We start from the raw sequence: 15198 nt of genomic DNA, 5'->3' as shown, positions 1-15198 counted from the left end.
AAATGTGTTAATGGCTGCTAATTACACTTCAGTTCCATCCATAACATTAACATTTTTTTAATAAACATAAAACATCTTTTCATGTGTAATTACTTTTTTGCTGCTCGCACTTTCTGAGAATCTGTGAGTCTTTATACAAATGCAGGTTTATTTTGCTTTTCAGACGATCTTGTCATTGTTTTGTACCTGATTATGATTTACAGTTCATCAAACATTAGATTTAAGATTTATTTTATCCGACGCTCACCTGAAAGTTCAGTCATCATTTTAATCTCTTTCACCCTCTTTGTTCAAAATCTGTATGTCTTTCTTAGAACAAAACTGTTTATTTTTTTAATCTATTTTTAGTAATGTGCTGATCGCTGTTATAATGAAGGAAACAGTGACTGAAACATTCAGAGCTCAAAAAGGACAAAAACACATTGTAGCTCAGACAGAAATTCAGACTGTCCAGTTATTTCACAGCAGACATACAGGATCATTTTACTGAGTATTACAGAATAAATGAACTCCAGATGTTCAAAAGAAAATCACTCATCAAACACAAAGAAACAGGTTACCTAGTCATTACCTTTACTAATTGAAAAAAGTGAATTTATACAGAATCTACAAGATTTTAAATGCCTTTTATTGATGTAAATGTATAATCCACATTTGTGTGATATGTGAATGTAAAAGAACATACTTATAGACTGGATATGAATGTCAACATTTTATTTAGTTTTCACTAATAATTACAAACATTTTGATGTAGTTTATATTTAGATCTGTTTAATGCTATAATCTAATATCTGTATTTCAGCAGTTTTTCTCTTCTGTATCCACTGTTTCAGACAAATACTCAATGATTTGTCAAACACAGGTGAACTCTGACTCTCGAGGATCTGAATCTGTTCTTGTTCTCCTGCAGGTCTAAAGCCAAAGCCTGAACTCACATCAGATCCTGCAGGAGCTGCACTGACAGGAAACACAGTGACTTTGACCTGTCGCATGGATCCGTCCACTGGATACTGGGACTTTTACTGGTACAAACACATACTGAACCCTGAGACAGAGAAGAGAGAAACAAACTCCTACAGACTGAAGATTGATTCAGTGTCTGATGGAGGCCAGTACTGGTGTAGAGCTGGAAGAGGGAAACCAGTCTATTACACAAACTACAGTGATGCACTGTGGGTCAATGTTACAGGTGAGAGAGAACATGTGATTCAACATACTGATCAGAGACAATATCTACAGAACGTGTAAAACTTTAAATAAATGAGCGTTTCCACTATGAAAGCAATCTAGTCTAATGTGTTTTGGACTGCCTCTGGAATTGGTCGAAAGTGGACAAGCTCAAAGCATTTTTACACCCCGTTTGCTCCTGTATTTCGGGTCGTCCACTTGTGATTCGATCGACCAAAACACATTTTAATACCAGGTGGAAACAAGGCCAGAGAGAATAGTGTGATGCAACATACAGATCAGAGACAATATCTGCAGAACATCTAAAACTTTAAATAAATGTAATAATCTGTTTGTACAGTGAGTCCTAAAGCTGTGCTGACGGTACGACCTGATGAACGAGTGTTCAGAGGAGAAACAGTCACTCTCAGATGTGATATAAAGTGGGGAGGAGACACTGAGTGGACATACAGATGGGAAATAAATGGAACCAACAACTTGAATACAAACTCTGCCAATCGATGTACAAAACAAGAGTGCTGCACCAGTGGAGTCAATAAACAGAAACACAGAGATGCTGTCAGTCTGTGCTCAACACAAGAGTTGAACATCAGCAGTGTTGATCACTTTCACAGTGGTAAATACACCTGTACAGGACAGATAAACACTCAGATCTCTCAGCGCAGTGATGCTGTTACACTGACTGTATCAGGTGAGTTTGTGTTTGTTGTGATCAGCTTCTCCATCAGTTTCTCTATGGCTCTGTAACTCATGATGTTTTGTTCAGCTGAAGCTCAGGCAGCAGTGCGAGTGTCTCCACAGCCGTGGCTGACTGAAGGAGAATCAGTGACTCTGATCTGTGAGGTTTCAGGCTCCTCTACAAGCTGGACGTTCAGCTGGTTCAGAGATCATGATCATCTGTCAGACAGCAGCAGAGGAGCTGGAGGATCTTACACTCTCAGTCCTGCTGCTCTACAGCACACAGGAGTTTATACGTGCAGAGCAGAGAGAGGACGACCAGCCTATTACACACGACACAGCAGCACACAGCCACTGTGGGTCACTGGTGAGTGTTTATGTTTGTGCTCATCCATATTTGTATTTCATTGCAGTCTCTGTGCTGTCAGTTTTGAATGAGATTTTCCTCTTTTCAGGTGTTTCTTCTTCAGTGTCTCTGGTCATCAATCTCAGCAGAAGTCAACACTTCTCATCTGACTCTCTCTCTCTGAGCTGTGAGGATCAGAGTAACTCTGCTGGATGGACAGTGAGAAGATACACAGACAAAGACACAAAAACTTGTTCAACACAAACAGGATCTGCATGTGTAATCGAGTCTCTCAGCACATCTGACACTGGAGTGTACTGGTGTCAGTCTGAATCTGGAGAGAAACGTCATCCTCGAAACATCACTGTACATGGTGAGTCCTGTTTTTAAATATATATCTAGATATATTTCTAAATATATACACATCATCTACTAATGTAATAATCTAAATTCTAATTACAGTCTACACACATTTTCCACTAATTGTTTTCTGTACAGCTGATCACAGGCTGACTTCTGCACAATTATTTAAATTTTTTTATTTTAGTTTTTCCACATATATCTATTATTATTATGTTAGATGAGCACGCCACTAAATAGTACATAAAAGCAAAGCAAAATGTGATTGGTCACTTTTCATGTTCGTCAGACAGTCTCTTTTAATATAATTTGGCAGATTAAGCTGCAAAATGGACCTGATTTTATGCCTGTGGTTGAATGAAAAAAATGTTTATTTCAGTTGCATAACATATGAATGTATGATTTACTTACATAAAAATATAAACAGAATCAACCGTAAAGGTGTAGGCTGAAGCCATGGCTTATTACACCTACCCTTATTACAGCGTCACATACCCTCCAACTGATATTAGATGTACAATTCCATCATTACAGTTTACAAAAATTTTTTACACATTACAATACACAACTTAAGCTTCCATCTTATAATTCATATTTATTTTGGATTTGAACATTTTTTTAAACTGTAAAATAATATTACTTCTCTTAAGTTCGTCATTTAGACCGTTCCACCAATCAACCCCTTGAACAGAAATACAATTCTTTTTTACATTAGTTCTGACCACTGGTTTTTAAACATATCCTTTCCTCTTAAATCATATTTACCTTCCTTAATTTTAAACAAACACAATATATTTGCTGGCATAATTTGTTTTTTAACTTTGTACATGAACAAAGCTGTGTTAAAACTAACTAAGTTGTAAAATTTTAGTGCTTTAAATTTAAGAAATATTAGTTTAGTTGATTCATTAAATGAGGAATAATTAACAATCCTAATTGCTTTTTTTTTGCAAAGTAAATATTTAGTATTTGACTTATAGCTATGCCCCCAAATTTCAATGCAATAGGTCATATATGGTACTAAGAGAGAACAATACAAAATATACAATGTAAATTTGTTCAGGAAATACTTGATTTTATGTAATATAGCAATAGTTTTTGACATTTTTGACAATACATGTGTTATGTGTGGTTTCCAGGATAATTTGTGATCTATTATTACTCCTAGAAATTTAATTTCCATTACTCTTTCCAAAACCACATCATCAATCTTTAAGTTTGTAATATTATGTATATGTCGATTACCAAATATAGTATATTTGGTTTTGGTAATATTTAAAGATAGTTTGTTTGCATCAAACCACAGTTTAATTTGAAATAGTTCTCTCGATACATTTGTGAGAAGCTGGTGCAAATTGTCATCAGAACAGTATAAAGTTGTGTTGTCCGCATATAAGACACACTTTAGCAAATCAGACACTTTACAAAAGTCATTTATATATAAAATAAACAATTTAGGACCCATCAACGACCCCTGGGGCACCCCACATGTCACCCTACACATTTCAAAGTTTTCATTATTAAAGTGTACATACTGGTACCGATTGTCAAGATAACTCTCTAACCAAGAATAAGCGGGCCCTCTAAAGCCATACTTTTCCAACTTATTCAACAATATTTTATGATTAATAGTGTCGAAAGCTTTTTTTAAATCGACAAAAACACCCACTGCATATTTTTTATTGTCTATTGAAGAAGTAATATCATCATCTAATTGCGTTACTGCCATTGAGGTCTGCCTGCCCTAAAACCATATTGTTCCTCCTGCAGTAAGTTATATTTTTCTATAAAATTATCCATTCTTTTAACAAAAAGTTTTTCTAATATCTTAGAAAATTGAGATAGCAGTTGTCACAGTCACATGGACTTTCAGTTTGTTTGTTTTCATCGGTCACGTGTTCCTTTGTTCTAGTTTCCCACCACTGTCTGTAACCTTGGACACTAATCACTTTCATCACAGCTGTTCGTCATTTGAATTCATCAATCAGTGTATTTAAGTTCCTGTTTCTGTTCAGTATGTTGTCGGGTGTCGTTAGTGTCTACGTGGTGTACATTCCTGTCTGTTCCTGTAGTCTCCTGTTGGATTTTCAAGTAAAGACTTACTTTATCCTTATCTCCTCGTTCGTGTGCTTTATACCCCGGTGGTATTGTAACAGAACACCCGACCGAAACAGTAAGCGACGTGTTTGTCTGTAGGAATTTTTTTTTGTTGTTTTTGTGTTCAGTGTTTTGTTTCCGTTTCTATCCCCTGCTTTCACCATGGACGCACCTGTGAGACTTATGTGCCTTGAGCAGGGAGAAAGCTCCCTCGAGAGACATTTACAACTGTTTTTGGATCTCGCCCATCAGACCACCTTCCCGGACTACTGCCTGTGCACGTTCCTGTACGTCGGACTAAACAACACCACACGTGCACAGCTGTCCGGGGAGGGTCCTCGAGGGAGCTTCGCGTCCTATGTGGAGTGGGTGCTGACATCCTGCGGATCACTATTCACCGTTGAAGTTGCCGCCAGCCCCACTCCCCAGCCAGTGCACAGCCAGAACCACCCAGACGGCGAAGATATACAACCTGAGCCCACTGCAGGTAGAACGACGGAGAACGCCGCGATTGAGCCGCCCACGCACACAAGAGCGATCGGGGGTCACATCGCCACGGAGCCCGAGCAGTGTGTACCTGACCAGGTGTGTGAGCCAGCCGAACCATCCATCGCCGAGGGAGTGTTGGTGGACCTCGAGGGTCCGGAAGTGAGCCCCGCCCACCCCTCCGCTACTGAGTGAGTTTTGTGCTGAAACACTGCTGGATTTAAGGTGTGGAGAGGACATTTTTCTTGCCCCTGTACTGTCTCCTGTCCAGCTGGTCCCGTCCAGCGTGCCTCTCCCACCTTATCACCAACCTTCCTGTGACTCACCACTGCTCTTGGATTTTTACATGGAACTCCAGCCTGTTTCCCAGTCCACAGCCATCAGTGCCATCCAGTCATCTCCGTCTCCCTTCAGTCCCTCGATACCACCTCCTCTCAGTAGCGTGGTACCATCTCGGGCCTGCCGGGATCCGTCTCCTCCTGGGCACGAGGAGCCCGAAGCTCCGCCTCCAGCCTCGGAAGGTTTCGAGCTGCCTCGTTCCATCGCCCTGACTCCTGCACCTGCGCTCCTTCCGCCCTCGACCTCGGAGTGGACCATCGGCCTTTCGGCCACACCGGACTCCCTCGGCACGTCGGCTCCACCTGGGTCAGACATCGCTTCGCCTCCGCTGCGGACTTACGGACCGTCCGCTGCTCTCTGGTCCTCCACCCCTTCCACTACGGCTTGCTCCACCCTACCTCAGGCTCTGTCTCCGCCCTCGGTCGCTCCAACGCGTCCTCAGACCTCCGGATCCACTCCTCGATCTCAGGAGGTCGTCACTGCAGCTCCGTCGCGGCCGCTTGGATCATCACCATCTCTCCACCACCTCAGCTCGTCGGCTACGCGGTGGGCTACATCCTCGCCGTCGTTGATTGCGGTCCTCCCCATGGCGGTCATCAACAACCTTCCATGGCTCCTCCCTCCATCAACGCCGCTGTGGGGCACTACCCTGGCTGGTGCCTGGCACAACATCCTGCAGCCCCTGTTCAAGGCCATCTCCCGGACTTCACCTCCACCTGCACCACCCTGGACTCCTGTATTCCGCCTCCTCCCGGTTAGCCGCCCGCCTCCTGAGCCGCCTCCTACATCGTCTTCAGCATCCTATCTTCATCTTCCCCTCTCTCTACGGCGCGAGGACGCACCTTTCCGGGAGGGGGCGTAATGTCACAGTCACATGGACTTTCAGTTTGTCTGTTTTCATCGGTCACGTGTTCCTTTGTTCTAGTTTCCCGCCACTATCTGTAACCTTGGACACTAATCACTTTCATCACAGCTGTTCGTCATTTGAGTTCATCAATCAGTGTATTTAAGTTCCTGTTTCTGTTCAGTATGTTGTCGGGTGTCGTTCCTGTATTCTCCTGTTGGATTTTCAAGTAAAAACTTACTTTATCCTTATCTCCTCGTTCGTGTGCTTTATACACCGGTGGTATTGTAACAGCAGTGAGATAGGCCTATAATTACAAAATAAATGACGGTCTCCACTTTTGAAAATTGGTATAATTTTTGCCATTTTCATATTATTTGGGAATACACCTGTTTTAAAAGATTGGTTGAATACATAAGTTAATGGTAAAGCAATACACTCAATAGTGTTTTTAACTAATAACATATCTGTCCAATCTTTTGACCTTTTATTTCTAAAACCTTTCACAATTTGCAATATTTCTTTTTTGTTCACTTCTGATACAAACATTGAAAACATATTTATTAACTCCATTATTCTTGTAATTAGACTCTTTTATGTAATTTGCTAACTTATTAACATATAATTATTAACATTAGCAAAGTATTCATTAAATTCATTTATGTCTTTTGAATTTCTGAAAAAATCTTGAAAAAATTCTGGTTAAAAATCTGATACACAACCAACACTCTCATGGCAATTTGTAACTATTTTATATTTTGGAAGATTGGTGGCTATAATGCGTATGAATTTGTACAATCTTATTTGTGTTTTTACGATCTTTTGCCCCACTGATGCAGGGGTAGACCTTCATTGTTTGCTTTTTTCTAAAAATTTGCACATTTCCTTACAAAATATTGTATGACTTTAAAAGTGCAGGAAACATAAAGTACAATGCAATTAATAATATTAGTATTTTGCTAATGTATTGTTTTGCTATTCTTACTATTTACAGTGTTAAGCACACATTTCTTGTGTTTGTAGATGGTGAAGTGATTCTGGTGAATTCTGGTGATCCTGTGATTGAGGGAGAGACTCTGACTCTACACTGTTTACATCGATCTACAAACTCCCCGATCCTCAGCGCTGATTTCTATAAAGACGGATCACTGGTCCAGAATCAGACGACAGGAGAGATGAGCATCACTACTGTCTCAAAGTCACATGAGGGTTTCTACTACTGTAAAACAGAGAGAGGACAGTCACTCCACAGCTGGATCTCAGTCAGAGGTGAGAGTCACTGGAGTCTGTAACTGTGAGATGATTTGATTTGATTCATGAGCATCTGATGAGATTTGCCACACAATTATTATATACGAGTCTCTGACTCTTATTTCTGCTGGAAAACAATCAATTATTGACATCAGTGTTTATTGTTTTACAAAACTCAAAAATCATTTGCAAAATATACTAAATAGTGAAATCAACACCTTATAAACAACAACATCTCACAATTCAATGAAATCAAGAGTGTTTTATTTTTTTTCTTCATTTGAAAAAGAATGATTTTGATTGTGCTCATATGTGGTCAGTGTCATTTTTGATCAGAAGAGGAGAATCTTTTTTTTTTCTTACCCCTTAAACATTAAAATGAATAACTTATATTAATATACTATTCTGTCATCATTTACTCACCCTCATGACTTTCTTTCTTCTGTGGAACATAAAAGAAGATATTTGGGAAAAATGTATCTGTGTTTTTGTCCATAGAATGAAAGTGAAAAAAGAAGAAAGAAATTCATACAGGCTTGAACAACATAAAGTTGCAGTAAATTTTGACAGAATATTATTTTTTGAATGAACTATCTCTTTAATACAGAGCGCCATGGTGGTGGAATAATATGAGATTGGAGTAGAAATATTTCAAAGCTTTTGTATTCGCTCACAACTTCCTCAAGAAACTTTTTGAAGCCCATAAGAGCTCCGTAATGTTGCTCAATAATGTTCTTGTGTTTCTGTTTTTCAGTGTCACGTTCAGGTCAGATTTCTGTCTTCAACATCCTCAGTTTTCTTCTGGCAGCTTGTCCGTATCTGTTAGCGACAGTCGTGATGCTTTACAAATGTTACAGAGCGAGAGGTAAAACTTCTGTCTGATCTCTCTTTGATTTAACACATTTCCTTTTGTCTGGAAATGGAAGATCTCATCTTGCAGGATGGAAAAGGTTTCTTCATTGTAATAGGGAGATTCAGCCGCAGGGGTAAATATGTATCACACAAGAATACAGGTGCTGGTCATATAATTAGAATATCGTGAAAAAGTTCATTTTTTTATTGCAAATTATTTTAAAAAATGAAACTTTCATATATTCTAGATTCCCTACATGTAAAGTAAAACATTTCAAAAGTTTTTTTTTTTTTAATTTGTTGATTAGAGCGTACAGCTAATGAAAGTCAAAAATCCAGTATCTCAAAATATTAGAATATTTACATTTGAGTTTCATTATATGACCATCCCTACAGTATAAATTCTGGGTATCTTTTGTTCTTTGAAACCACACTAATGGGGAAGACTGCTGACTTGGCAATGGTCCAGGAGACAATCATTGACACCCTCCACAAAGAGAGGAGGTCACGGAAGGTCATTACTGAATGGGGTGGCTGTTTACAGAGTGATGTATCAAAGCATATTAAATGCAAAGTTGACTGGAAGGAAGAAATTGGGTAGGCAAAGGTGCACAAGCAACAGGGATGACCGCAAGCTTGAGAATACTGTCAAGTAAAGCCGATTCAAACACTTGGGAGAGCTTCACAATGAGTAGAATGAAGCCGGAGTCAGCGCATCAAGAGTCACCACACTCAGACATCTTCAGGAAAAGGACTACCAAGCCACTTCTGAACCAGAGACAACATCAGAAGCATCTTACCTGGGCTAAGGAGAAAAAGAACTGGACAGTGAACAGTGGTCGAAAGTCCTCTTTTCAGATAAAAGTAAATTTTGCATTTCATGTTGAAATCATGGTCCCAGAGTCTGAAGGAAGACTGGAGAGGCACAGAATCCAAGCTGCTTGAAGTCTAGTGTGAAGTTTCTGAAGTCAATAATGATTTGGGGGGGCTGTGACATCTGCTGGTGTTGGTCCATTGTATTTTATCAAGTGCAAAGTCAATGCAGCCATCTTCCAGGAGATTTTGGAGCACTTTATGCTTCCATCTGCTGACAAGCTTTATGGAGATGCTGATTTCCTTTTCCAGCAGGACTTTAGCATCTGCCCACAGTGCAAAAACCACTTCCAAGTGGTTTGCTGACCATGATATTATTGTGCTTTATTGGCCAGCCAATATGCCTGACCTGAATCTATGGGATATTTTCAAGAGAAAGATGAGAAACAGTCGATCCAACAATATACAGATGATCTGAAGGCTCAATAGTGCCTCAGCAGTGCCACAGGCTGATCACTTCCATGCCACACTTCACTGATGCAGTAATTTGTGCTAGGAGCAAGTCATTTGCTGTAATATGTCCTGCCGATCAAGTATTGAGTGCACAAAAGAACATACTTTAAAGAACTTGAACTTTTCTGTTTTGCAAATCCATTTTTTAATTGATCTTAGGAAATATTCTAATATTTTGAAATACTGGATTTTGGACTTTCATGAGCTGTATGCTCTAATCATCAAAATTTAAAAAAAAACTTTTGAAATGTTTTACTTTACATGTAGGGAATCTAGAATATATGAAAGTTTCATTTTTAAAAATATTTATAATAAAAAAAATGAACTTTTTGATGATATTCTAATTATATGACCAGCACCTGTATGTGACGGTCTGTGGAGAGACCATATCTTTTTGGATTTTTAACCAAATGTAAACTTTCCTGATTTTTATAGATTTGATTGTGCCTGTGAATCTCTGCCCTGAGTCACTCCTTTTAGTTTGGTTGAAAGAACAATTTCTCTGAATCCAGTTGAGCAGCCAGTGGACAAAGCTCTTACATTCCATGTTTCTTGTTATTATTATAATGTCAGAATTCTGAATTTCTGTTTTGAAGTCTGTTTGCTCTTAATACCAGAAATGGAGGACCTCAGCCTTAAATAATCCAACATGTGATTTTTAAGGAATATGAGCCGATTAATTAATCACTTTTGTTATTTCATATAAGACAAACATTATATGTTGAAATGACAGATCAAGAAGAATATATTAAATAGTATGATGTATTTAAGAATATCTTTTAAAAGAAATATATAAATAAAATAAAGCAAATATAATACACACATACATTTTCCACGCTCTCTTTGTCTTTTCCCCAATCAATGCACATATTCCCTCATGGACAGACATACCATATTGTTTGTCTTTTTATATAGATCAATATTTTCAACAGATGATGGTCATTCATTGAAGCAATAATTTATTTCACAGTTTCATCTGCTGAAGACCAAAGTCAGTACGCCGTAACAGAAGAAGAAAATTGAATCTGATATTAACATGTTTAAAAATACTGTTAATTCTGTCAACATGTTTGAATGTTCTGTCAGCATTTATTTTTCCTTAAACACGGTTTGAAAATTTTGCGGTTTGTAATTTGTAATATATTTGTCATGTTTGTGTTGTTATTCTTTTCTTCCAATAGTGAAAGCTTGACAGTGATACTGATGCCTGTTCTAGATCATTGTTTGAGTAATTAGTAAAAATGTTTTATTCTGTATGTTCTGTATAAACAAATAACTGCTGAAATTATTATTATTATTATTTTTTTTTTTTTTGCAATTTTTGAAATTAAATATTTTGAAAGCATTTCATCATTCATATTCTTTGTTGATAGTTTCCCTTTAAAGACTCTCAGGGACGAACAAAACTACTAAATAAAACATATTTGACAGCCGTTATAACAGCATGAGAAATGTTTTTTCCACTGTGATGAGATTTCAGATGTTTCTCACAAACATGAACTTGATTGTCAGTAAAAGCGGAGCAGAGACGTCACTAATATCTGATAGATTAAAACTGTATTAAATATGAAGAACAGCAGGTTCATTGTGTCATTTTAAGAGAGCAGAACTTCAACAACTGTTCTATAAATATGACAAGGCTTAAACTATCAGACTAATCAATAAATTACTTAAATTAACATTTGTTTAATGTTTATTGAAAACATTTCACACAAATATTGACCATGTTCAAATAAACCACATGATTTTTTATTTATTTTACTCTGAACTTGGACCTTGGAAGAACTGTTTGTTTTTCAGTCACTTGACTGATTATTTGAAATGTCTGAATAGTCCAGGGGTTTTTAATGACCCAAACATGATTGAAAGAAAATACATGCAAAAGCATGAACAGATTTCTAAGATAAAATAACAATTATCAAATAGTATACACTAGAATGTTCTCTCATGGAACATCATGGTCAAGGCTTCTCACTTCAGTAAACTTCTTCTAAACTAATGAACACTAATGTCTCGTACAACACACGTTACTCTCAGTGGAAATCTGATCTGTGGTTTGTGATTCATGAGGGGGAAGATGTGAATGTTGACATGATCATGTCTGTAAATCCCAGCACTACTGGAGCACAAGTTTCACATCATCATCATCATCATCATCATCATCCTCTACAGCTGCAAGTTCAACAGTAGTGCTGAGAGGATTTTCAGGAGCAGATGGATCAGAGCTTCAGAATCAGAGCTTCAGAATCAGATGAGAATCGCTGCTGTCTCATAAGGGCTTTCTAAAGAGCTGATTGTGCAGAAGAAAAACAATATTCAAAGCTAAATGTTGAAAATGTTTTGCATTTTAAAACCACATTTGCTGAATACCAAATGTTGTTAGAATCAATACATTTCATCTTACTCTTTTTAAAATAAATAAAACGATTACTTGGAATAACACGGACAATCAATCAAAATTTAGTTTTTCTACTATCTGTTCTAAAATTCCTCCCATCAGTCATAAAACATCTATATATTCAGTAGCACTTTATTTTACAGTCCTGTTCCCCATGTACATACAATGTAATTATTACAGTAATTACAATAACTGGGTAATAACTAGGTCCCCCTGAACCTACCCCTAACTAGTTGTAGCAGTTTTACTCTGGTTGTGTTTTGTTATTCTCAATGGCAAGACAACAATGATGGAAGACGTCTCAGGATGTTTATTCTGAAGAAACAGGCTTGCAGAAACACAAAGCACAATGATTATTTTTGGGGGGATACACACACACACACACGTCTTCCCCTTCAGTCTGCCCACACAGCACGGAGAAAGCAGCACTCTCGTTTGAAGAGCGAAAGAAAGCACAACCGACCCCGTCAGTGGCAAATGTGCTTCTAAAGATGGCGCTGTTCGCATATCTCACGAGGCATCACGTGAGTCACCAATATGTGCCCCATATAAAACAATATTCTGCATGAATGGTTCCCACTAGAATTATGTACATTGTGTCATATTGTAACTCAAAACACAAATATGAGATCACAAAAAAATAAATTAAGTTAGTTAACTATATTAATTACATTTTATAATGAACCAGCTACATAGTTACCTCATATTACCCAGTCTTTTTTTTTTTTTTTTTTTTTTTTTTGGTAAGTACACTATAAACACGTACTGTAAAAAAGTGCAACCATATATTCTAATTCATTTACTAAACCAGACTGATGCTTAACAGCAATAAACAGTGAGGAACTGATAACAGTTCCTTCACTTTTATTTGACAACAGTGTAAGATCAAGGCTCTTTTGAAAGACAACATGGGTGGCTCTTAAAAGAGCCTTTGAGTTCGCTGATCAGATCAGACATCGCTTTATTTTGAGCTGGTGTATTTGGTCACAGCCTTTGTGCCCTCAGACACGGCGTGTTTGGCCAGTTCACCGGGCAGCAGCAGACGCACGGCGGTCTGGATCTCTCTCGATGTGATGGTGGAGCGCTTGTTGTAGTGAGCGAGACGAGACGCTTCACCGGCGATGCGCTCGAAGATGTCGTTGACGAAAGAGTTCATGATTCCCATCGCCTTGGAGGAGATTCCGGTGTCGGGATGAACCTGTTTCAGGACTTTGTACACGTAGATAGCGTAACTCTCCTTCCTGGACCTCTTGCGCTTCTTTCCTCCCTTGCCGGCAGTTTTAGTGACGGCCTTCTTTGAACCCTTCTTGGGGGCGGATTTCGCTGGTTCAGGCATAATGCTTCGTTCAGAGACACACAAAAAACAATAAAACTGTAGTGTTAGAGGCGGGTTTTTGTACACTACTCTATGCTAATTTCAAAAGGGAAGAACGGCCTTCTGTGATTTGAGTCTTTGTGGCCCAACCCATAGAACGATTTCATTGGCCACTTTAAACGTTCCTTGACTTGTAGGCGAGCCAATCAGAAGCTTGAAATGTTAATCACACCCATCGACAACTACCATCCCCCACTGAAATATTGTGAGTAATTTAATAAGCTTTTTATCTACGCACGCTGGAGTTTCTGTATTTTAACGTTTATTTAGAAGCAGAAACAACTTATTACTTAACGTGAATGTGATCAAGAATACACTATACTTACATTAAAAGACATGCATATATGAATGCAAGAACAAGCGTTAATTAACTACATTAAAGAAAAAAAACAAAAAAACACTGCACTATAACCACACGCTCAACCTGTTAAATTGTAGTTTATTTGACTGCAAAGCACAATCATAGAAGAAACATAGAATAGAATATTGAATTTCTTAGTTTCAATTTCTTTACAATTTACAAAAAACAAACAACCATGAAGCTATTATAAAATTTGAAAGCTTAATTAATTTCACCATTAAAAAAAAAAAAAAAAAAAAAAAACGTTCTTTATGCAAAAACGTAGGTGGCTCTTAAAAGAGCCGTTGGCTTTTTTTCCTCTTCTTCACGAAGGATTTAACCTCCGAATCCGTACAGGGTGCGTCCCTGTCGTTTCAGAGCGTACACAACATCCATGGCGGTGACGGTCTTTCTTTTGGCGTGTTCAGTGTAAGTAACAGCATCACGAATGACGTTCTCCAGAAACACCTTCAACACACCGCGAGTCTCTTCATAGATCAGGCCAGAAATACGCTTGACTCCGCCACGGCGAGCAAGACGACGAATAGCGGGTTTAGTGATTCCCTGGATATTATCGCGAAGAACCTTTCGGTGACGCTTAGCGCCTCCTTTTCCGAGTCCTTTACCACCTTTTCCTCTTCCAGACATGACTGCAAATAATGTTCTTCAATCCACAACAAGAAAATGAAGATCTCTGCAGAAGAGGGGTTTATAGTCAGCTAGCGGACCTAGTTGAAACCACATTTATGGGCGGTTCCAGTTTACGTTACCCGTTACATCTTTCCAAGTCTTCTTACTGAGGAAAAATATGTCATAACTAACTATATAAAATGAAAATTTAAAAATCCTTAGCAAAATTGTAAGAATTAAAAAATATAGACATATTTAAGTAAAGGGATCAGTTTAAATTCCATTGATTGTTGTTTCATAGCACATATAATCCAAAACAATGCGTTGATATAACGTCTCACCGCTGTCACGCTTAACAACTCAACCACATCACATAAAATAAAGATGGAAAATCATAATTTTTCAAAATTTTATTTTAATCCATAAGTATTTCATTGCTGCCATATACAGTCTACTCTTGTACACTGCATGAGGAGCAGTGGCCATTTTGTGCTTAAAATAAATTCACATCTATAATTGTTTCGGGTTTGGCAGGGTTGAGTTTTTCACTTCTGGATAATTTTAATTAAAATATATATAAAATAGTCATGGTTTCAGTAAAGATATACTTACATATCATGACAACTCATAATTTTGTTATAAATAGAATATTTGATGTAATGTGTCCACTTAAACACTGACTAGCACC

General features: G+C 38.1%; 4 protein-coding genes across 4 annotated transcripts in view; 2 read left to right on the top strand and 2 right to left on the bottom strand.

The window, feature by feature from the left end:
* The window catches only part of LOC127515292 (Fc receptor-like protein 5), a 487356-nt gene that overhangs the window by 119579 nt on the left and 352579 nt on the right, over nucleotides 1-15198 (top strand). The gene's annotated exons all lie outside the window — the stretch shown is intronic.
* The window catches only part of LOC127515291 (titin-like), a 438556-nt gene that overhangs the window by 372907 nt on the left and 50451 nt on the right, over nucleotides 1-15198 (top strand). Inside the window, exon 17 of the mRNA XM_051898786.1 lies at nucleotides 1955-2233. Within this exon, the coding sequence (XP_051754746.1) occupies nucleotides 1955-2233 (279 nt within the window). The remainder of the gene's footprint in view (nucleotides 1-1954; nucleotides 2234-15198) is intronic.
* Nucleotides 13100-13530, bottom strand: LOC127515328 (histone H2B-like). Its single transcript, XM_051898847.1, has one exon. The coding sequence runs from the start codon at nucleotides 13499-13501 to the stop codon at nucleotides 13127-13129; it is 375 nt and encodes a 124-aa protein (XP_051754807.1). The 5' UTR covers nucleotides 13502-13530; the 3' UTR covers nucleotides 13100-13126.
* On the bottom strand, nucleotides 13960-14580 carry LOC127515333 (histone H4). The gene has a single exon (XM_051898852.1). The coding sequence runs from the start codon at nucleotides 14526-14528 to the stop codon at nucleotides 14217-14219; it is 312 nt and encodes a 103-aa protein (XP_051754812.1). The 5' UTR covers nucleotides 14529-14580; the 3' UTR covers nucleotides 13960-14216.

This window comes from Ctenopharyngodon idella, chromosome 7 (genome assembly GCF_019924925.1).
Source record: "Ctenopharyngodon idella isolate HZGC_01 chromosome 7, HZGC01, whole genome shotgun sequence".
NCBI classification, from domain to species: domain Eukaryota; kingdom Metazoa; phylum Chordata; class Actinopteri; order Cypriniformes; family Xenocyprididae; genus Ctenopharyngodon; species Ctenopharyngodon idella.
The sequence above is the reverse complement of the archived record's forward strand: the minus strand, read 5'-3'. Positions and strand labels throughout refer to the sequence as shown.